The 21494-nt window shown below is 42.0% G+C and overlaps 3 protein-coding genes across 7 annotated transcripts; 2 read left to right on the top strand and 1 right to left on the bottom strand.

The window, feature by feature from the left end:
- Window positions 1-988: 988 nt before the first annotated feature.
- On the top strand, window positions 989-10040 carry rsrc2 (arginine/serine-rich coiled-coil 2). 5 transcript variants are annotated; one of them, XM_042099769.1, is made up of 10 exons: window positions 989-1184; window positions 2482-2638; window positions 2889-2929; window positions 4370-4545; window positions 6184-6330; window positions 7302-7481; window positions 7741-7820; window positions 8357-8682; window positions 9120-9212; window positions 9318-10040. In XM_042099769.1, the coding sequence occupies exons 1-10, from the start codon at window positions 1074-1076 to the stop codon at window positions 9504-9506; spliced, it is 1500 nt and encodes a 499-aa protein (XP_041955703.1). In that variant the 5' UTR covers window positions 989-1073; the 3' UTR covers window positions 9507-10040. The 5 variants fall into 5 exon arrangements, with proteins under 5 accessions (XP_041955703.1, XP_041955705.1, XP_041955702.1 ...); XM_042099771.1 differs by having other exon boundaries at window positions 990-1184; window positions 7302-7418; XM_042099768.1 differs by having other exon boundaries at window positions 992-1184; window positions 7741-7844.
- Window positions 10041-10074: 34 nt separating this feature from the next.
- Window positions 10075-12106, bottom strand: si:ch211-110p13.9 (uncharacterized protein LOC562347 homolog). The gene is made up of 4 exons (XM_042099773.1): window positions 11706-12106; window positions 11456-11585; window positions 11245-11378; window positions 10075-11157 (listed from the first exon to the last, which is right to left on the bottom strand). Exons 1-4 carry the CDS (start codon window positions 11826-11828, stop codon window positions 10351-10353), a joined length of 1194 nt encoding a protein of 397 aa, XP_041955707.1. The 5' UTR covers window positions 11829-12106; the 3' UTR covers window positions 10075-10350.
- A 2446-nt stretch (window positions 12107-14552) lies between these two features.
- Window positions 14553-20729, top strand: zcchc8 (zinc finger, CCHC domain containing 8). Its single transcript, XM_042102446.1, has 14 exons — window positions 14553-14831; window positions 15293-15335; window positions 15417-15491; window positions 15576-15678; window positions 15783-15860; window positions 16547-16650; window positions 16867-16932; window positions 17028-17088; window positions 17534-17667; window positions 17821-17963; window positions 18061-18176; window positions 18283-18369; window positions 18460-18571; window positions 18988-20729. The coding sequence occupies exons 1-14, from the start codon at window positions 14660-14662 to the stop codon at window positions 19968-19970; spliced, it is 2277 nt and encodes a 758-aa protein (XP_041958380.1). The 5' UTR covers window positions 14553-14659; the 3' UTR covers window positions 19971-20729.
- Window positions 20730-21494: the final 765 nt, after the last annotated feature.

The raw sequence follows: 21494 nt of genomic DNA on the forward strand, positions 1-21494 counted from the left end.
TAAAAATCCTGGACACTGAATGTCCCGGATGTTTGTACATGATGCGCAAAATGTGTATTTCAGTTTAATTGAAGCGTGCCTACGTCCATAAAAGTATGCACAGCCTTATTGGCTCTACAAAAATGACGTAGCATAACATGGGTGGTGGTGGTGGGGGCACGCACCGTGGAGGTTCATTAGAAATGGTAAGGTGGAGACGGAGAGTGTGGGACAAGGAGAGACAGAGAAAGGAAAGTTTATTCCACATAAGTAAAAAAGCAGAACCTAATTATGTATTCCCCCTTTTTTCTCAATACTGCCCCCAGGTGTCCACAACTAAAAACTGTTGAAAATATGACAAAATAATAAAGGTCTGCTATTAAATAAAGCAATTAACTAAACAAATAACTAGAAATTGTCATTCTTACTAATTTTAGCAATACAATTGTTGCTTAGAATGACGGTTTTTATCTTGGGTTAGATGTGCGAAAGGCGCCGTTGCTTACAAACAAAAAGGTCGATTGGATGGTCAAAATGTCCAGGATTTTTGTCAGACACTGTGGCAACCCTACTTCACCCAGTGATAAGGTTGCAGATTATACATTTACATCAATTCACTTTTATCCAAAGCGACTTACAGCATAGTTAAACAGATGGCTGGCTCATTAATCGTACTTTATAAAGAACATAACATTTCAGAGAATTTGCAATACAACAAATATTGACTGTGAATAATTAGTTGCGGAAGTGAGGATATTCACCTATAATATATACACGCGTGTCTATGTTCACATTCATGGCAAAATTCAAAAGGGACCAGATAATAATTATTTTCTCACATTCACTTGCATTAACGATTTTTCAATCTAGAGGTCCAGCGGGGATAGCGGAAAGGGCGGGACTTACCAGCTCTTATAGACATAAACAGCTTGTACCAATCTACCACCAATGCAATGTTACCCCTTTCTTACTAATTCCAGGGTGGTATACCTTATCAAAAATCACTATGACACTCATTCCTCTGGAACAAGTTATTGAGCCAGGCCCCCTAATTTTGGTCCATCGGAAAAGGGGGTCTGGCAACCAACAAGAAAATGTGTAGCAGAAGAAACGCTCATGTTTTCTGTGTGCTTTACAGCATTTACCTTCTTGTCGATTCTGCCCGTCTCAGTCGGAGGGGGTCATCGACTCCAGTCCGTCTAGCCGTAAGGAAACTTAACATTTTTTGCAAAAAACTTTCCCTACACCATGTATGTGAATAGCTATAAAGTTTGTTCGCTATGCTATCATTGAATCAATGAAAGGATCTTGATAACGATCGACCTTTATGGCAAACGAAAAGGCGTTTCCTATGTCTATGAAATGGTCGTGACCTAAGTTTTGCAATGTTCATCATAGTCGTTCTACAGGACAAAGTGAGAATGATAATTATTGTTATTTACGAACACACACCATGAATATTTCTGAAAAACATAGCTTCGCTGCAAGAGGCCATGTTGTTTCAGGAAGTTACGTAGCTTCCGTGGGTGACTGTGTCACCAAAATAAAATGTTTTGTTTCTGTATGCATAAATGGTTGAGCAATTTAACAATTGGACAGTTTAACTAAAACATAATTACTATATATACGCATTCACCATAGTATTAATTTACGCTGTCAGTCCAATTAATTTGTCTATACTCTTTCCATGCTTTTTAGCAACCCATTGGTTAGTTGTTACCGCCCACTTTCCGGAAAGTGAGTTCGCAGTAGTGTATCTGGAGAACGGTCATAGTGTTTCTGCAGTACAGAGGCAGTGTACCTATACACAGATACACCCAGTCTCTGAAGAGTTTTATACAAAGGAAAAATGGCGGTAAGCTGATTGAACCGACGAATTAACGAACTCTAATTTTTTCGATGTCTGCACTCGCGTATCTAATTTAAAACAAGCAATGACCATCGTATTTCCAACTCTCCAAGATGGCGCCCCTCGACTGCTTTGCTAAGAAAGGGATTGCCATTTAGTCGCTTGCCATAGAATTCTATACCATTTTAGTTTAACTCAAATAATTGTGTTTTGTAATTCGTTCACCTACTGTATTTCAAATCCATATCATTTAGTTAACCACGAATCAACCACCAGATATTGGTCCGTTGTTGAGGCTCAGGTTGCTAACAAGTTAAGTTAGCTGCCTCATTACTGCTGGAACTAGCCTGGCTAACATATCAGCTAGTAGTTCTAGATTCTAGAAGATAGCTATGGAAGCAGGAAAGGCCCTTCACAGCGAATAAGGTGTAACTTTCCCCACCGTCTTTTTTTTTTTTTAATTATTACACATTAATCGGTAATCTTAGGGAATTGTTTAAATACGCAGTTACATATGTGGATTAATATTAACGTTACCGTAAATTATTTACCACAACACCGTGCTACACCTTTAATATTCACAGGACAATTAGACATGACTGGTTTGAAAATACTGATTTTCTGTATGCTTGCGGACGTACATTTGTTTGTAGGCGAGTGATGCCGACGTGAACGAGATGCTGGCGAAATCGTCTTCCCCTGACACAGATAAAAGGAGGCCGAGTTTTGAGACGTCCAAGTCGCCTGGAAAGTCAAAACACCATAACTCAAGATCCAGGTCACGTTCAAGGGATCGGAAACACAAGTCGAGTGAGTTAAACTGTTTTGCTATTTTACAGTCTAGTTGATTCTGTCGAAGCTATGTATAGATTTTTTTATATGGCTTTGTGGGCCTTACAGGGAAACCAGAGAATTCCCTTGATATTCCTCTAGCAGCTGCTCCAACTAATGTTGTAGCATGGTTGTTGCATTTTTAGTTTACATCTAGTAAGTTAAAATCTGTCTGAAACTCCACTTGACATCGAGCAGTTTGGTAATCTTTTTCCTTTTTTACTTTTAGGTAATAAAAAGCACAGAAAAAGCCGGAGCAGAAGCAAAGAGGTAACTAACATTAGTTTATCACACATTTCAGGACTAAAGTGAGCAGCTCACATACACATAGATAGCCTAATGCTTATCAGTCATACTTTTAGATGATGGTAAGTATGAATGGATCATCAGATAGTAAAGCCATGCAATTGATGTGTTTGTGTGGTGTTTTTCTTTTCTTTTTTTTTCTTTTTTTTCTCTAAACGCCCACTTTCACTTAGTCACATAACGTTTGGAGTAGCCTTTCGGTGTGTAAAATGCCATGACCTGGTGAAGAATGCTTGTGTGGGAGCACTTTTTTTCTTTAGTTTTATTTTATTTATTTTATTTTTGTTAACACTTGTGTTTAGATCACATGATAACATTTCTATAATAAATTACACTCAGCGTGCTAATGCACGAAGAGACACTCTGAACTGAAGACGCTGCTGACAGATAGCAAAATTATATGCCTACTTCCTGGACAGGTAATTATCAGTCACTCAAACTCATACTTGCCTACTTAGACCAAAATTTTAACTTTAACCTCTTTCACATGGTTATAGCTTCCTGACCTTTTAAGTATTTTGTCAGAGTTCGCAAACGGTGGGTGGATGGTTGAAGTGAGACGGTGAATACAGACTAATTAGGGCTGTCCTTGTCTGAATTACTGCTTGCATGCACAACAGAATGAAAAATGAGATGGTTTGGAAAAGCACAGCTATGGTAGAATGGAGAACCACAGCAAGTGTTATGGGTATATTGTTCGAGGAACTGTGCTCCATTAATAAAGATGGACTTCATTGTAGTGGCAATGATATATCTGATAAATTAGGCATTTTGAAAAGTCAATCAAATTGTTTTAAAGTCACAGAGCAAAAAATGGAAGAGATTAATACCTCACTAATGCTAATACTGAATGTTATGAACACATAGAATGTTTCATTGCATTGCATCACTGAAGCTATAATGAGAAAGAGCCTGAAAATAAGGCTGTACTAACTCCACAGATGACGGTGAACATGAATGATGGTTAAGCAGCACACCCACCTAAGGCTATGATTTACTTATGGTTTTTAGCCAAATCAGACTTAACTCGGCATGGTAGTAGCAGCTGGCCTGAGCTAGTCGATCTTGGACATGCTGAATCACTATCTAAACAAATGGTATAATAGGTTTTGCTGCATATTTATCCTTTCCTGAAAACCTTCAGTAAATCTGGCTGCTATTCATCAGGTATGGGTATAATTGAGTAACTGCTTTGCTTCCATGTTTTGGTGTGTTCTGGGTCCCAAGTGGTTGTGACCCAATGATTTGTTTGAGATTTTCTTGATGTGATTTTGTTGGAAAATTATTTTTAAGAGGTGACAGTTTCTTGTCAACATGACTTGGCAAACGGTGTTTACAAAACCACCATACTAACTCTCTTTGTTGCACTATTTTCCTGAAAGAGACCACTTCTTCTTAAAACAGGCTCGGAGAAGGGACTCGGAGAAGGCGTCGAAGTCGCACAGCAGGTTGGAGGAGACTCCACAGGATGAGCGGGGTCGAGAAAGGTTGTCTGAGGAGAATGGCGAAGACCGCCACCGTCGCAAAGACAAGAGGTCCTCCAGAGGCAGGAGCTACTCCAGGTCAAGGTCCCGGGACAGGTAAGGGGAACACTCCATAGTTGGGCACCTTAAAGCAACACTATGGAGTTTTTCAACTTTCATAATACATTTCCAAGACCCTTGTGATGGTACATCGACTTACAATAGGTTGAATGACACGTATGCCATAGCCTGACGGCATCTGTATCGCCTTTACCGGCACTACGGAACTTCTGGGTGTGGGTAGTAACCCGAGCACATAAAGAACTACAAAATTCCTCAAATTCGGACGTGAGAGAACTAGCGTTTGGCTGTCACGCATGTAGGCTATGTTGTTGTCATGGCCGAAGCAGTAAAGAAACCGAAGAAGGCATAGGTTTTGTCGGAGGAAACTAGGAAGAGAAAGGGAGAGTGACAAAATCAAATCAAAGGTCGGACGAGGATCAATATCAGTGTTCGCTCGCTGGCATGAGATAAGGAGAAGGAGGGGTGCCCAACCGATGTTGACTTGGTCTTCATGCTGTTGGACTAGTAAGTGTAGGCCTATTGCTTGCATACTATCTCTAGTTTTTCGAATTTGTTGTCTGCCTAGCGGAAGCTATCTGGTCCTCCATTTATCTTCATGAATCTAATGCTAGTAGACAAGCGAATTATCAATCTGGTAGACAGCATTCTTGTTCTGATTTGAGCATTGCAATCGATGACATGCAAATCGCAAATGTTTGATCTAAAATCGCTAGCATTCTCGTTGTGAATTGAACATTGCAAATGATGACCTGCAAATCGCAAATCGTTGATCTAAAATGTTGTAGCTTACAGCCTAATGTTGGACTAATATTTTATGACGAAGCCCCTTTTTTTAGGACAAAAGTCAGAAATAAGCCTATTTATTTTTCTGGTGAAAGTGTCTTGCCTCAGGCTATAATGCAAGCGATTTTTCAACTTTGCAGATTCATCTATATGGTAGCTTGATATTATAATATTGACGATATATGGCTATTACCTACCACACAAACATTGAATTGAATTAGCATATCCATTCTGTAAAACAGTAGCCAATAGGCTACTATAATGACGCTGGCTTGTAAACGTGATCTTTTGGCCTTTGAAAAAATAAAACCCACGAAATTATATTCATATGATATGCTGAAATATATGGCACTGTACCTGGGATGAAGACATTTCACACGCAACGCAGACGGGGTATTGGCTTGTCAACAAATGCACGTGTATCCCCTGGCGTAACCGTGACAGATTTTACGACAGTACTAGAAGACAATACTGTTTCCCGACTGCAGGGGGACCCCGAGAGCAAAACTTCCATAGTGTTGCTTTAAAACCATAGACCCCTGAAGTCCGCTTCAGTCCGTAACTTAAAAAAAAGTTACCTTCTTTGCCCACATAAGGAGATCTGGATTCTAGCGTTTTTTTGTTTTTTTTTCCCCACTATGGGAAGGTAACATGGATATTTTGAATAATCGCACCTGTTCAACTCTCATGGTAACTAAGAAGTCTGAAATGCAGACGTTTTGCCCTACACACTTTTGTGATCTTTGGTACATTAAGACGACAAACTTGCTACTCGAGAGTTAGCTTCTCCTTACATGGGCAAAGATGGCAGCTTTTGGGTCTTTTTTTTGTAGGCGAACTGTATGTCCATGCACAAGAACGTGTCTTGAGACTGTGTTCTGTGTCCAGGCGTCACCGCAGCAGAAGTCGGGACAAGAAGCGCTCTCACTCGCGTAGTCGGGACCACAGGTCAAAGAGCCGCGAGAGGAAGAGGCGGGCCCGTTCCCGCTCCAGGTCCAAACACCGGCACCGCAGCAGGAGTCGCAGCAAAAGCAGGTGGGTTGCCACTGAGATTCTGCTCACTGAATGTCAGTATTTAGGAACCACTGGGGGTTAATATGTATGGCTCACAGAGGGTGTCCAGGTTGTTGCCATGGCTGAAATTATTGCTTTAACTCATTGAATGCCAAGCTGTTTTCGGGAGCTTTGTCCTAGAGTGCCAGCAATCTAGACCATTGTTGATGATTTTTGTACAGCCACAGCATATTCTGTGTTATAGCTATGAACACATACAATAGCTCGATTAAAAGGTGAGACTTTAAGCTCTCAGTGGGTGCAAACCGTGTATTTCTACACGCCTCTGTTCCTGAGAAATCCCAAGCTAAACAGTGGCTAGTTTTCACCAAAATCGCTGTTTTTTTTTTTTTTTAAATGGAAATGTAACGTATTTCATGAAATATGAAGTGTTGCCTGTTACTTGTGTAAACTTTCCGGGAAGTGATCAGCGAGACCTGGCGAGACTGCCACCTAGTGATAGACCCACGAAACTGGCCTGGTTTTGACCTGACGTGCATGAGTCACTGATTCGACCCAAAGCGGCAACCGAGTTATGATAACATGTCCAGATTGTGCGTTTTCATGAGTTTTCGATCGTCATATATTTAATTTCCATTCATCACAGAGTTCCCAAAATCACATATAAGGTGTGTTAGAGTGTCTAGTTTCGTAATTTAAAAAAAAAGGCTAAAAACTTAATATTACGTTTTTGGCACTCAATGAGTTTTGCTACATTTACATTTATTCATTTAGCACACACTTAGACCTTAGCTAGGAAATACTACTGCATACTAAATACTAAAATTACGCACTATTGTAGTACTGAAAATGAAACACTTTAACTAGAAATTAGTTTGTTTGTTACTATCTGTGTGCGCGTGCGTGTGTACACCGGGAGTTTGCATTTTGGTACTTTATCTGCAAAATAGAATGACATTATGTGGTTCCATCAATCACGCTGTCCTCCACAGGGAAAGGAAAAAACGGACTGAGAAGGTTCGAAGGAAGAGCCGGAGCCGCACTGCTAGTCCCCCTGCTTTCCGCGGCCGAAACACAGCCATGGATGCTCAGGAGGCACTGGCCAGAAGGTACCGGCTTCCATGTGGAGGCAACATTGATTCTCATACAACCCTAGACAGGGTTATGATTGGGTAACAGTTCTTAAAATCTCTCATAATATTTTTATGTGTGTGTGAAGTCGACCAGTAATTTAGTATTTGTAAATGTATTCATTGTTTTTAGTATGTACAGCTGCATTGTTATACAAAGTCATTTGCTTGTTTACAGTACTTTCGAATGTGTGCAGTTTTGAAAGCAGGGCAAGTGTTTCTGAGCACCTGTGTGTCCACCATTCACCACCATTCGGCTAGTAACACTCTGGTCTTTTCTTTATGTCCTGTTTGCTTCTAGGTTAGAAAGGGCGAAGAAGCTTCAGGAGCAGAAAGAGAAAGAGTTGCTGGAGAAACAGCAGCAGCAGGAGATTGTTGCTGGTAAGGATCAGGCACCAGTGGAAGGTAACCACCTTTAGCCAAATGTGGGGCCAAGGCGAGCTGGGTTTTTCTGACCGTCTGGAATTTGGGTTCTTTCTTTTTTTCCCCTTTTGTATCTGTCCAGAGAGGTGACAATGATAACTGCTAGAAGGCTATGCAGTAAATACATGGTTAAGTCACAATTACACAATACCATAAAATTGTACTGGCTTGTCATGTCAGGTTAAGACTATGAAAACCCAGCTCTGCTCAGCTCTGAATTACAATGAATAAATGCATGTGGTTTGTATGGCAAAATGTACTAATATGGCTAAAAAATTCGGGGTGATAATTAGTGTGAAGTGAAGCTTTTAGTTCAATTTACATCCATAGCTTATTATGTGTAGTGTATGCCCATTTTTGACATGCATTTATTTAAGTGTCATTACCTCCGTGATTTGAGTCAGACATCAGTGTGAATGTGAATGTATCCTCAGTGGTTCATAGTACTTGCCACCTGAAAGCCCCTGCAGTTCAGCCATTTTCTGTGTCCCCAGCTGCTGCAGCCTCTGCTCCCCTCCTGAGTGACGCCGTGGCTGCCGCGGCAGCAGCATCGGCGGCTGCCGCAGCGGCTGCTGCTGCTGCTGCCGCCGCTTCCTCCTCCTCCAATCCCGTGCTGAACGTGGCGGCGTTGCTGGCCTCGGGCACACAGGTCACGCCACAGATCGCGATGGCTGCACAGATGGCAGCCCTGCAAGCAAGGACATTGGCGGAGACCGGTATCGCCGTGCCCAGCTACTACAACCCCTCGGCAGTCAACCCCATGAAGTTTGCTGAGCAAGAGAAGAAGAGGAAGTTGCTTTGGCAGGGCAAAAAAGAAGGGGTAGGAATGACATTATAGTTAACTGAGTGTCCTATCAAATACTGTTCTGCCTGTTTGTTTATTCGAAAGAAAATCCAGTGACTTAAAGATATAGGAAAGTGATTGCACAGAAAGTCACATTTATATTTGTTTATATTTCAAATTATTAGTAGACACTTTTGTACAAAACTCCTTACATTATATTTTAACCGAGGACCAAACATAACACACCAGAGAGGCAGCTCACCCCTCCCTTCAGTATTCCCAGAGAAACTCCACACAGGGTTTTGTTTTTTTATATAGTGTACTGACGGAATGGGCAGCTGGTGTATTGTAAAGAGATGATTGCTGAATGTGACAGTTGTGTACGATCACTGACCTTAAAGTCTTTGTGTGAAAAGCCATGTTGATGAATCATTGTCGTGCTTAACATTAGACATTCATCTTGTCTCTTGAAGGACTCGAGAAATCAGACAACAGAGCTCTGGGAGAAACTCAATTTTGGCAACAAGGACCAAAATGTCAAATTTCGCAAACTCATGGGCATCAAAGTAAGTCGATGAACCCTGAAATTTCAGTTATGTTAATGTAAGCATTTGTCCTCAAGGACTTTTGTGAGTATTTCATCTTTTTTTTTTTTTTTTCTCTCTTTACAGCACGAAGAGGAGGCCGGACCATCTGCGTCATTGAACGAAGACGGCCTGAAGACTCTACAGCAGCAGGAAGAGATGTTCCGCAACTTAGACGTTCAGTACGAAATGGCCCGATCTCAGACGCACACCCAGAGAGGCATGGGACTAGGCTTCGGCTCCGCATTCTCATCACGAGGGATGGATGCCCTCTGACCTCCTTGACCTTGTGACCTCCACAGCTTATTGCTCTTCCATCTGTGTACCAGCTTTGCCACTGATTTATTTGGTGTCTGTTGATTTGAAGCTGGAAGCATGGATGCTAACTTGCATGGATGTTGGTTGAGTCAGATCTGTAATTTATGTAGGAACAATCCCATATCGTGGAACATTCACTTGTAAATAAATATTTTTGGGGATGGCTAGGTCTTGCAGCACCAGCAGGAGTGTTGTACTCCTGAATTATGCAGTGGTGCAGAAGGGCACGGAGATGTTTTGGGGGGATTTAGTGAGAAAATGTGACTGCTTGATTACTGGTTTTTGTACTAAACATGTATATATCAGATGGTTTGAAGGAAAGAAACATCTAAGTAGATACCAAGAGGCATTTAGTTGTTTGCATTCAGTTATTACTCTAATACTAGGTAAATCAGTGGGACAAACATTTCATTTCCTCCGGAGGATAATAATACTGATTGCTGTATTCAACGTGCAACACACATGTCCAACGAATAAAAGGTATGGTATTAATCCAGTCTGTTATTTTGAGGTCCATTAAGGCAAATTATTAATAAAAATATACATTTATTGAGTACAGAATGGGTTCATGTTCATACAATATCATTCAAAAAAGGTACAAAAATAAGGTAGAAAAACGTTCACTGTGGTGAACACCTATGTATAATTGTATTTTTGGATGTGAGAATATTGACAACACTGCCGTCACAACAAATCCAACTTCTGGATTTTAATGAGGGTTTGGATCTACGCTTATGCGTTAAAAAAAAAGCCATGTTGCTTAAAAAATATTCTCCATCATCTCGGTAAATGATGTGGAGGACTACTTGCAGATAAGGCTCGAGTATAGTACATGGGCCACGCCAGTGATGAGGTTGTGGTTGGCAAACTCTAGGATGAGCAGCAGGATGGGGAACTCGCTGTGCCTCTTCCACAACGCTGCCTCCTCGCTCAGTCCCATCCAGTGTACAAGCAATGTCCGCATGGCTTCAGGGAACAACTCAGCCGCCAGCTCTTCAGATGGCGGAAGGTCGCTAATGTGCTCTATGTGCCGAACCTTGAAGCTCTCCACCTGCTGGCTGATGCAACTGTTGGCGGCATGGAAACAACGGCCTAGCCAGCCTGCAACCGCTTGGAGCAATGGGCTGCAGTAGATGGACAGGGAGCTGGGTGTCTGGAACTGGAGCAGGGAGAGCACAGCTTTAGCCAAATACTCCTCATCCAAAGCCCCACCACCATCAGTGCAGCGCTCTGCCAGTCTCAGAAAGGAAAGGAGGATAAGCTTCTGATCAGGTCCGATGCTTTGGACTGACTGAAGCTGGCTTTCCAAGTGTTTGAGTGTCTCCAAAACCTGACTCGGCTGGCTGGAGGTTTCACTGATGATTGCTTTAATAGGCGAGCAGTAGTCATGGTCTTCTGATGGTGTGCTCTCAGGTGGGTCCTGTGTGCGTTCAAATGGTTCTGCACCACCCTGAGGGGAACGAGCACACTGATCTGGTGGGTCGCCAGAGGTCTGTCTGTCTGGATCTGTTGTTGACAAAGTGTTCTGGGGATGTGGACTATCAAGTCTCACTGTTAGCTGGTAGGTCATTTTCAATAGATCATCATTTAACCGTGATTTCCACAAGTCCTACAACACAATGGCAGTGTCAGACAGAAGAAAATAATATGTGACCCACAACCAAATAAATGGCTGAAGTTTCAGAAGTAGACTTACCTGAAACGACTCCAAGATAGACAGCTGTTGTTGTTTGCTGTACAATTCAAAGGCCACACGAAAGATACCCTGAATGCTGTAGAACCACAAACTGTTCATTCCGCTGGGAACCCGTAAACCGTGGAGCCGGTACTCTGCACAGAAGGTATAAAACTCACGCGCTGCAACTCACAAAATATGACATAGGGCAGGCTAACGAAGATGGACTCACCGGATGAAAACACAAGCTTGGTTGCCAATCCCTTTTTAGCAAACTTAGCATGGTACCTAGGATGGTTCTCAATACGAATATCTGTATCAGAGTAAAGGTCAGCTCCCAGAAATAGAGGAATAAGCCGCGTCTGTAGTAAAATAAACAAACAAATCAAGACCATCGAATATGTATTTTGATAGTAGTTTCATTTCGTCGAAATTAAGCTCACATTTCTCCCTGGCTAGCTTATGCATTGCTTTTTTCTTACCTCATCAGGACCATTCTTTGTCACTGAAAAAGATTTTTTATCTACAAGATAAAGGTAGCGGATTTTCCTTTTACCACTATCCCAAAGTGACAAGTTGATTAAAGAAGTCTCTGCCTTTGACATTATTTGATATAAACTGCACGTAGCTCTCTATAGTTGCTTGATGTTAGCTGACTGACACTGCAATGACAACTTAAGAACATTTGCAGTTCGTCGTGGACTATGTGGGTCTTAACATTAAGACCTTGTGTTTTACTGTGTGTGAATATAAATCAAGTCTAGTAATGTTAGTCTTTGACATGTATGTATGTGCCCACTTTGCTTTAGTCTCACTTCCACCAGAGCCCGTCTACGTTACGTTATTAGACATTACGTTACCAAAGATTGTTAAGGCGGAGCAAGATACTTCGTTGTAGCAGAGAATGTCTAATAGGAAGAGAATTGGCACAGTCTGGTTACTTCCGGTTTCTGGACTGGTTGCAGTTCCTCCTCAGATTCCACTTGAGGGCGCTCGCAGGCGAGTGCAGAATGCATGGAGGTCTATGGAGCTTTACCCCTCAATATCCACTTTTCTCTGGATATAATTTTTTGAGTAGTAATTTGAATGTTGCATTCGCTAGGAGAGGCAAAGAAAATACACACTGTTGATTGTTATATTTTTTGAAGTCACGTAAGTCTTCTAAAAAGCCTTTCAAATATGTCAATGACGTCATTCATTAGCACAATGCTAGCTTGATATGGGCAACAACGACCCAACCTGTAAGAAATGAAAAGGACATAAGTACTCGTTCATTCAACTTTAGATCTAAAATCTATATTGAACCTGCATAAACTACAATAAAATCTACGATTCTTCTACGACAAGCAGGTGAAAGAGATACATTTAGCCGTCTAGCTCCATAGACCCCCATTCAACCTGCACTCGCCCGCGATCACCCCCAGTGGAATTCTAATGGAACTGCAACCAATGTCCATACAATGAGGCTTAATAGGAAGTGCCAAGGCTCTCCGTAGACGGGCTCTGGTTGTAGTCATAGACAGTAAAAGAAATGGACGAACAGACTCCGTCGTTTTCAATGGGAGGGCACTGAGTCAAATAGAACGATTTTTCAGTTGGTCCCCCCAGTACTGCGCAGACTCACACTTAACTTCGTGACGTTAGCCATCGAACTGAATCTTGTAACTCATATGATCGATACACAGAAATTCTTCTCACACTTCCTTCGCCTTCAAAGTCATCAAAGTTAAACATTTATTTATGTATTATTATTAATATCATCCTCACCAAGTCGTGTTAATGTTGAAGCTACCATACATGATCATCTTCAAAAACAGTCAACAAAACAAAAAAGTTATAGCCTTGAAGCTAATCTTCTTTCCACTTTTCCGACCTACGGTCAATCCGTCAAAAACCTCTGTAATGATTAGTGCCGTTTTTAAAAAAAATTAGGTTTACTTTTTTATTATTATTAGGTTGCCTCTGTGTAATGCTTTACCAGAGGGTTAAAGCGGAGCTAGTAATCAAGGATCTTTGGCTTTACCTTAACATACGGTCGTGTATGCTAGGTTTTGCTTATGAGTTACCGTCATAGACAGTAAGGTGGACTGAGCTTCTTATCCAAACAATACGGTTATCTCCCTACGGCGCGAAAGAGAGATTACGTCAAAGCTAGCTTCCCTCCAACCGAACAAGCTAACCATTCTTCTTACGGGTAACCAACGTTACGGACGAGGTAGTGGAGTCTGTTTTGCCTTTGTAGTGTTTATGTGGATTACACAGAAGCTACAATATCGGCACAGGATATATGTTATATGAAGTTATGGTATTTCAAAAAAATCCTAGAATGAATGGACTTCTATGGGAGTTAGCAGAGAGGTGGTCCCTCCAGCCTACGTCGATTCTTCTACTTCCGGGAATTTGCCTGCCCCCTTGGTTGTAGCAAAGATTGTTAAGGCGGAGCAAGATATTTCATCAGGTGCCACTTCCGGGAACCCGGATCGCACGAGGGGGGGGGGTCAAAATCCCCCTTTATGCAGAGCAGAGGCAGCGACTGCTCCATTGAAGTCTATGGACATAGCTCAGAATTTCACCACATATGCTAAGGTCTTGGTTCTATAGAGTTAGGAATGTGAATTTCGGGCACATTTTCATGATCCTCAAACCCTTCTGAACATTCCAGGTACATTTTTAGCATTTTTGAGCAATCCAGTCTGGAGAAAATCAACCTTATATCAGGTGTGAGCCGGTTATTTCTGCCGCTGCTGTTGGCCGGTTGCAACTTACGCTCGTCAATACGTCATCGACACGCCTCTTTATGCAGACAGGATTCGATCCCCATTTCGCGCCCATAGACATGAACTACGACGAAGTATCTTGCTCCGCCTTAACAATCTTTGGTTGTAGTTCATGTCTATGGGCGCGAAATGGGGATCGAATCCTGTCTGCATAAAGAGGCGTGTCGATGACGTATTGATGAGCGTATGTTGCAACCGGTCAACAGCAGCGGCATAAATAACCGGCGCACACACCTGATATAAAGTCGATTTTCTCCAGACTGGAATGCTCAAAAATGCTAAAAATGTACCTGAAATGTTCAGAAGGGTTTGAGGATTATGAAAACGTGCCCAAAATTCACATTCTTAAGTCTATAGAACCAAGACCTTAGCATATGTGGTAACATTCTGATCTATGCCCATAGACTTCAATGGAGCAGTCACTGCCTCTGCTCTGCATAAAGGGGGATTTTGACCCCCCCCCCCTCTCGTGCGATCCGGGTTCCCGGAAGTGGCTCCTGATGAAATATCTTGCTCCGCCTTAACAATCTTTGACGTTACTCTGCTTCACAGCTTCCACTAAAGATTCCCATTTCAACCGGAAGATATATTCTGTCGACCAATCAAAGGATTTGCGGGGCTACGTATTGCCCTCTGAACTCTGGTAGCCACAAACCAAGATGGCCGAGGTGGATTTTGGAGACAGCGAGCTGTTTGAGCAACTCGACGATGAAAGGCCTATCGCAACCCACATAAGGTTTGAGAGCGATGAAGACGATCCAGAAGACACTCAAGAACTTCGAGAGAGGCTAGAGGAGTGTGAAGAGACGATAAGCCGCCTAAACGCGGAGAATATCTTTTCACAACAATGAGATGTGCAAGCTAAGTTACCACTGTTTCTGTGCTATAGCCTCTGAGCACTTTACGCAGAAAAATCAAATCTCCCCGCTCAGATAGTCATTGGTCGGAAAGTCGACGCTGCTTTCTTTCTGTCACATTGTTGTTGTAGAATTATCTCACGTGTCAGTCTCAGAAATGTATTGTGTGATGTATTTTAGTGCCATATTTTCAAATATGTTTGTACTTTCCGTTTCGATACTTACCGTTCGGGGTGGGAGTGTCCATGCATTGACAAACATTTTCACATGGGTTTCGAACGTTATACTCCATTTACTGACAGACAGCCGCTAGTTCACTTGAAATGTTGTTTATATATATATATATATATTAGGTATGTATATATATATTAGGTATGTCTATCTAAACTTTGGCTATTGTCTTGATATGAAAGTTTGCCTTAACCGCTTATTCACATGAAGAACTGAGGAGGAAACTAAAAACCCTGACTCGACCAAGGTAGGTCTATTCTTTGCTCAATTTTTTGTTTGTTTTAATGGTTGTGTGCCCCTCTAACATGCAAACGTACCGCACCTACAGTGGTTTAAAAGTGGACAATACAAGAAGTGATGGGCCGCTACTTCATATCTTGTATGGGAACAACAATATTTCCAAGTAAGTTTGTATCCAGTCCATAACATAAATATTTTACTGCTTTAGACATTAATAAAGGCAGCAATTTACATTTTTTTGTTGAAGGGAGTGTCGCCAGGAGATTGAAGACAGCATCTGCAGTCTTATTCAGAAACACCAGCAGCAGAAGAATGCTGGCCAGCCAGCCCCCTGTTATGTACCTCCTCAGGTTTGTAGCAAATGTTTTTGACATTCAAATTGGTATTCAGATCTGTGCCTATTGTATTACTATATTATATGGTATATTTTCATACTTATTTGTCCTTTTTGTAGACATCAAGTTTTTTCCTGGAGGATGAACCACAGGATAAATCACCTGACACTATCAAAAAAATTAAGGAAGCCTTCAGTGTGAGTTATTTTGTGACTTACCATAATTTTCCAACTATTATGCTGCATTCCAGACAACTGGGAGGTCTGAAATTTCTGACCTCCTAGAAGGAGAATTGCATTGGAATGCCAGTCGAAGTGAGCGGTGCTACTTGCCAGGTCGGGGCAAATCGAAGTACCCCGACTTCGTTGTGATGCAGTAATCTGACATCACACAACAATGGCAGCGTCTAAACGTTTACAAAGAGGCGTTTGAAACGGATAAAAGAAGGCTGTGTTCAAAGTATTAAGGGGTCTGTTACCTTGTACGTCGTTTTCCCATTTGTGATTGGTTTATATAAGCAAGGAGGCTGGACTGCTGACAGTCAAATTGCCTTTTCAAAGATAAAACATGTCAACTTCTCAGTCAGCCATGTTCGACTTTGTTTATCTCTGACACTGTTCACCTGGAACACTTTGAGGTCAGACTTTGTGAGCTCCAAGTGGGATACATCGGACCTTCCAGCTGTCTAATGCGGCATTAGTCGAGGTTTATACATTGATTTTGTTTTTTTTTAACTTGCATAAAACACTGTCCTGCAGTTTATAGACAATGTGGCTAATACACAGGAAATTACTGTACTTGAGGAAACATTGAAACTTTTGCAAGAATATTAGGTTTGATTTGTCCAGCTGTTATGCTGACATGTCTTTGGCTGTCATCACAGGTGGTTGGGAGTGTGCTGTATTTTACAAGCTTCTGTCTGGACAAGCTTGGACAACCTCTACTTAATGAAAACCCTCAGTTAACGGATGGATGGGAGGTGCCAACGTATCCTCAAGGCTGCACGCCTGTTTGGACTGTCATTGTTTAAGGCGCTGTCTGTTTGTTAATTCAGTTATGGGTCATCCTCGCTGGCTGCAGTGGTCATGTGCTGCAAGTTTCAGAGGTGCTTTTAACTATGTTTAACTGTGTACTTTTCATCCCTTCTGTTATCGTATACACAAACTACATAAAAGGGGCTTCCTGAATAACATTTTGAAAAAGATATCCACAAGTTTTTAGCAACGTGATTACACTAGCAGGACAGGAAGTACAAGTCAAGGAGAAAAGGTGAAGCGGAACATGTCCACCCCTCTTCATTTGAGATTTATTCAAGTTTCCATAATGTCACGTGTGCATGTAATGACCAGTGTTGCCTTTCTCAGGCCTAAGCCTTGCTGTTTTAACTGTGGAGGAGAGGACCATCAGCTACGAGACTGTCCAAAGGTATGGGACAGACTGTAGTGTGTATCTGTAGAGCCACTTTCAATAGAAAAATGAAATCCCACATGATTCATTAGGCTACTCCACTGAAGTTGGCTATGTAACTGTATATGTCTGGTGATAAACATGGTAAATTGGTTGAGATATGAATAGAGAAGTTGGTGTATCAAGTCATTAAATGGATTTCTACATCCACATAATGCCTTGTGGAGGCAGAACTTAAAATAGCATAATGGAGTCAACAGAGGTAAGTGATTTCTTTTGTGAAGTTATTTGAGGGTCTTGTAAAGAAAGCTTGCCTTGTTGGTGTTAGCAGTCACTGGAATCTAGTACCAAAAGATATTACGTGCTCTGTTGTGCTCTGGAGACATGGGCCTACACTGTTCTTAAATGGGGATGTCGTCATTTTTGTACAAGGTTGACGTTTCACTGTTATGTTCTGCTACAGCCCAAAGATATGGCCCGCATCAATGAGAAGAGGAAAGAATTTTCTCAGGGCAACAACAACAATCTGAGCAGTCAACGTTATCATGTTGAAGAGTTGGAGGAGCGTTTTGCCAAATACAAACCAGGTGTAGTCAGGTAAGGCCATTTACAAAGAACCATAATTCTTTTTTTTTTTTTCCTAAAAAAGGATTGCCATGTTTGCATCAGTAAAGTGATAATGACCTTTATTGATGATGTAACTTAACTGTCTTCCATCTGTCTAACACCATCCCATTGTTTCTGAAACAGCAAAGAGCTGTTGGATTCCCTAGGAGTGTCCGTGAACAAGGTACCACCGTTCATCTATCGCATGAGGGAGTTGGGTTACCCGCCCGGCTGGCTTAAGGAAGCAGAGGAGGAGAATTCTGGACTCCAGCTCTATGATGGCAATGGTATAGTTCCATTTTACATGACTGTCAAGTTATGATTTGTGGTTTTGAAGTCCTTTCCACTTGCTGCTACATTTGCCCCTCTGCATCTTTCAAACAGCTAGTGGAGAAGTTATGGAGGAAGAAAATGGCCACAGCCAGAAAGTCTCGTATGATCTCTCCAAGCTGGTTGATTTCCCAGGCTTCAATGTGGGCCTGCCAGCGCATGTGAAGGATGTAAGGGTTTAAGAACTTTTTTTTTTCTCCCTCAGGATGTACTTTATGGTCGTATTAGAAATATTTTGGGAGAAATGTACAGTAATTTTGAATCCTTTATTTTTAGGAACACCGGGCATACGGCTCCATCCCAATGCAGTATCAGCACATGAAACAAAATTTTGCAGCTTATCTGTCCACCAATTATCCAACGGTGAATATACTTCCCAACTATACCAAATGTCTCTGATTTGTTTTTTTTCCCCCCACATCATGACCATATAACAGTTGTTTTGTGATTCAGTCTGGATCCCCAAATGGTAAGAGGCGGCATGAGTCCGAATCTACTCCACGACAGTCAAAGAAACGGCGATCCGGTGATGCCTCCCGGCATTCAGATATGGACCTCGAATCAGGTAATGACTTGTCTGTTTACCTTGTATCTAACTAATTAATGAATTCATTTATTCTGTTTTACAGTCAGGAGCTGTATATGTTATGTGTATGGCTATTGTAATTATAACTATTTGCTATACTGTTAAATAATTTAGTTTATTATTATTTTTAGTATTTATGCAGGCTATATGACCACTTTAAACTGTTTTTTTAATGATGATCATTGTTGTCTGCCAAGAACCATAAAGAAAAGTAAATGTAAACTTTTTTTTTTTCCTTCCTTTTGCTATTACTTAAATGTACCATTAACTTTTGTAAGTATTCACTACCTCTGAGGGGAATTCAGGACTTGCTTTTCGAGCAACTGCAGAAGATTTATGCCTGGAATCATGTGTAGACCAATATGGGTAATGCTTGTAAGTGTGTTTTTCTATAGACCAGGGTTCACCTCGCCCTCCTTGGACACCCAGTGGATTCCAGTTCCAGCCACCACTGCCTCCCAACTCGCCCTCTTTCAGTAGCCCGCCACCATTGCCCCCTGGCACGCCCCCGGTCACCCCCACACCGCCACCCCTGCCCAAAGGCACTCCGCCTGCTAACGGCTCCCCCGCTCTGGAGAGGGAGGAGTCTGAGGACGGCCTGACTCTGGAGGAACTAGAGGAGCAGCAGCGTCTCCTCTGGGCCGCCCTGGAGAAGGCGGACACGGCCACCAACAGTGACTCTGAGACAGCCGCCACAGGCACCCCTGTTCCCAGCTCACCCAGCGTCTCCACCCCAGCCAGGCCAGACGCTGAGATGGAAGAGGAGACTTCTAGCCGGAACGATGAAGACACCCCGGCTTCCCCTGAGAAAGCTCCAATCGATACCCCGGCTTCCCCTGAGAAAGCTCCAATCGATACCCCGGCTTCCCCTGAGAAAGCTCCAATCGATACCCCGGCTTCCCCTGAGAAAGCTCCAATCGATACCCCTGCATCCCCTGAGACCGCTCCAATCGATACCCCTGCATCCCCTGAGACCGCTCCAATCGATACCCCTGCATCCCCTGAGGAAGTTCAAATCGCCACCCCTGTCTCTCCTGAGGAAGCTGGTATGGTAAAGAAACCCAATGCTCAACAGGTCGCTGTTGTTGATAAAGTTGTGGCCGATGTTGAAATGGTGGATGAGTGTGGTAATGGTGGAGATGGAGTACCGCAGGCAGAAGAGCAATCTACCCCTCAGTCACCCACTGATGAAGCCGTAGAGGAGCCAGAGGTTAAGAAGGTGGTGGCTGTGCCACACCGGAGCAAGTTCGCCACTGGGATCGTTCCCTTTGAGGAAACGCCGGAGTATACGGATGTCGCTGAAGCTACCGGGACTTACCTGAAGATAAGGGACTTGCTTAAATGCTCTCCTCGCAATCAGGCAAAGAACAAGAAGTGAACTGGCAGATTTTGTTTGGCCCTAACAAGTGAAATCAACTTGAATTTGAGAGTCTGTCCATTTTCAGTTGAACTTGACATCTCCAAACTCAAATAATGTGGCAGGAATTTTGCGCTGTTAGAAACTTTTTTAATTCATTTTTGAATTAATTGTGGGTTTTTTTTAGCACACAGGGACCAGCTAGTCAATGTTTGAAGTTCACAGCAGGGCATTGTGATCCTTACTTTAACTCCTCATGTTTAAACAGTCTGTAGTTCATTTTATGCCGCCCTCGGACATCCACAACTTTTATTCAGCACACGGATCAACATCAACTGAGTTAGCCTCTTTCTTGGCTAAAATGTCAGGTTTTCAACGTCCTGTACATCTGGCGAGTACTCCAGGTGTTTTACGAAGCCTACATTTTTTTTTTTTTTGAGTATCTTTCTCCCCATCACCACTAAATGTCTAATAGGTGACTACATATAGGAGTGGAAAAGCTTCTGTTCCTTGTTTTTAGTGTTTTAAATTTTATACTTTGTCTTTTTCATACCTTTTGGAGTGATTCAAGTGGTGTCATCGGAAACAGCTGTACATATTGATGCTGAACAGTGGAAAAGAGGTGGAAAGTTGTGTTCCATTTGGGAAATGTATGTAAAATCATAACCATGTAAGATATTTTTAATTGGTTCTTTAAATTATTCCCTTTTACAGGTTTTATGATCTTCCACAAATAGGCAATGAACACATAAAATGCGGCTTTGGTATTTTGTTTCTGTACACCGGGTCTGACATCTTTTTCTTTCTCACACACTATACACACAATGAATATAATTGCTTATATGAAAGCATTTGGTTTGGTCTGCGTGTTTAATCAGCATACCCTCCAGCCAAGACATGACATTCATTGACTAGGACCTCAGGGTAACAGTAGTTTCCAGGTCACAGAGGATTTGCTGATTTAATAGTAATGTATAGCTTTTCATATTTAAGGGGGTGAGGAAGCAGCGAAGCTGCGAAGGCACCCATTGAGTTACTAGCTTTTCCTATTATTATTATTATTATTATTATTATTATTATTATTATTATTATTATTATTATTATTATTATACTTCCAGATGATTATTATTATACTTGCAGATTTTTTGGCTGAAAGTTTCGGGACACTCCACTGACCACTCGCACTCATTTACGGACCTCTAAACCCAGCCATCTAGCGCAACCAACTGGTCAAAGTTTGGCCGAAAAATTGAAAAGCTGGGTTGAAAGGTATTCGAAAGTGATTATTATTATTATGAAATTTAGCGCCCTGATTCAGGACCGTTCCATGATCACTCTTTCCAATTTACAGAACTCTATGCCCAACACTAGCGCCACCAATGGGTCGAGTCTGGACTCACATTCACGCATGTGACAATTTAACGGTGCGTCCGATTTTCACAAATCAAGTACAGTTGGAATCGACTGACCTGAGGTCAATGACCCCTACTACGTCACTTTCCGCCATATTGGACCTCCGCCATATTCAATTTAGTCCAAACTCTA

Source organism: Alosa sapidissima, chromosome 8 (genome assembly GCF_018492685.1).
Source record: "Alosa sapidissima isolate fAloSap1 chromosome 8, fAloSap1.pri, whole genome shotgun sequence".
In the NCBI taxonomy this organism is placed as follows: Eukaryota; Metazoa; Chordata; class Actinopteri; order Clupeiformes; family Clupeidae; genus Alosa; species Alosa sapidissima.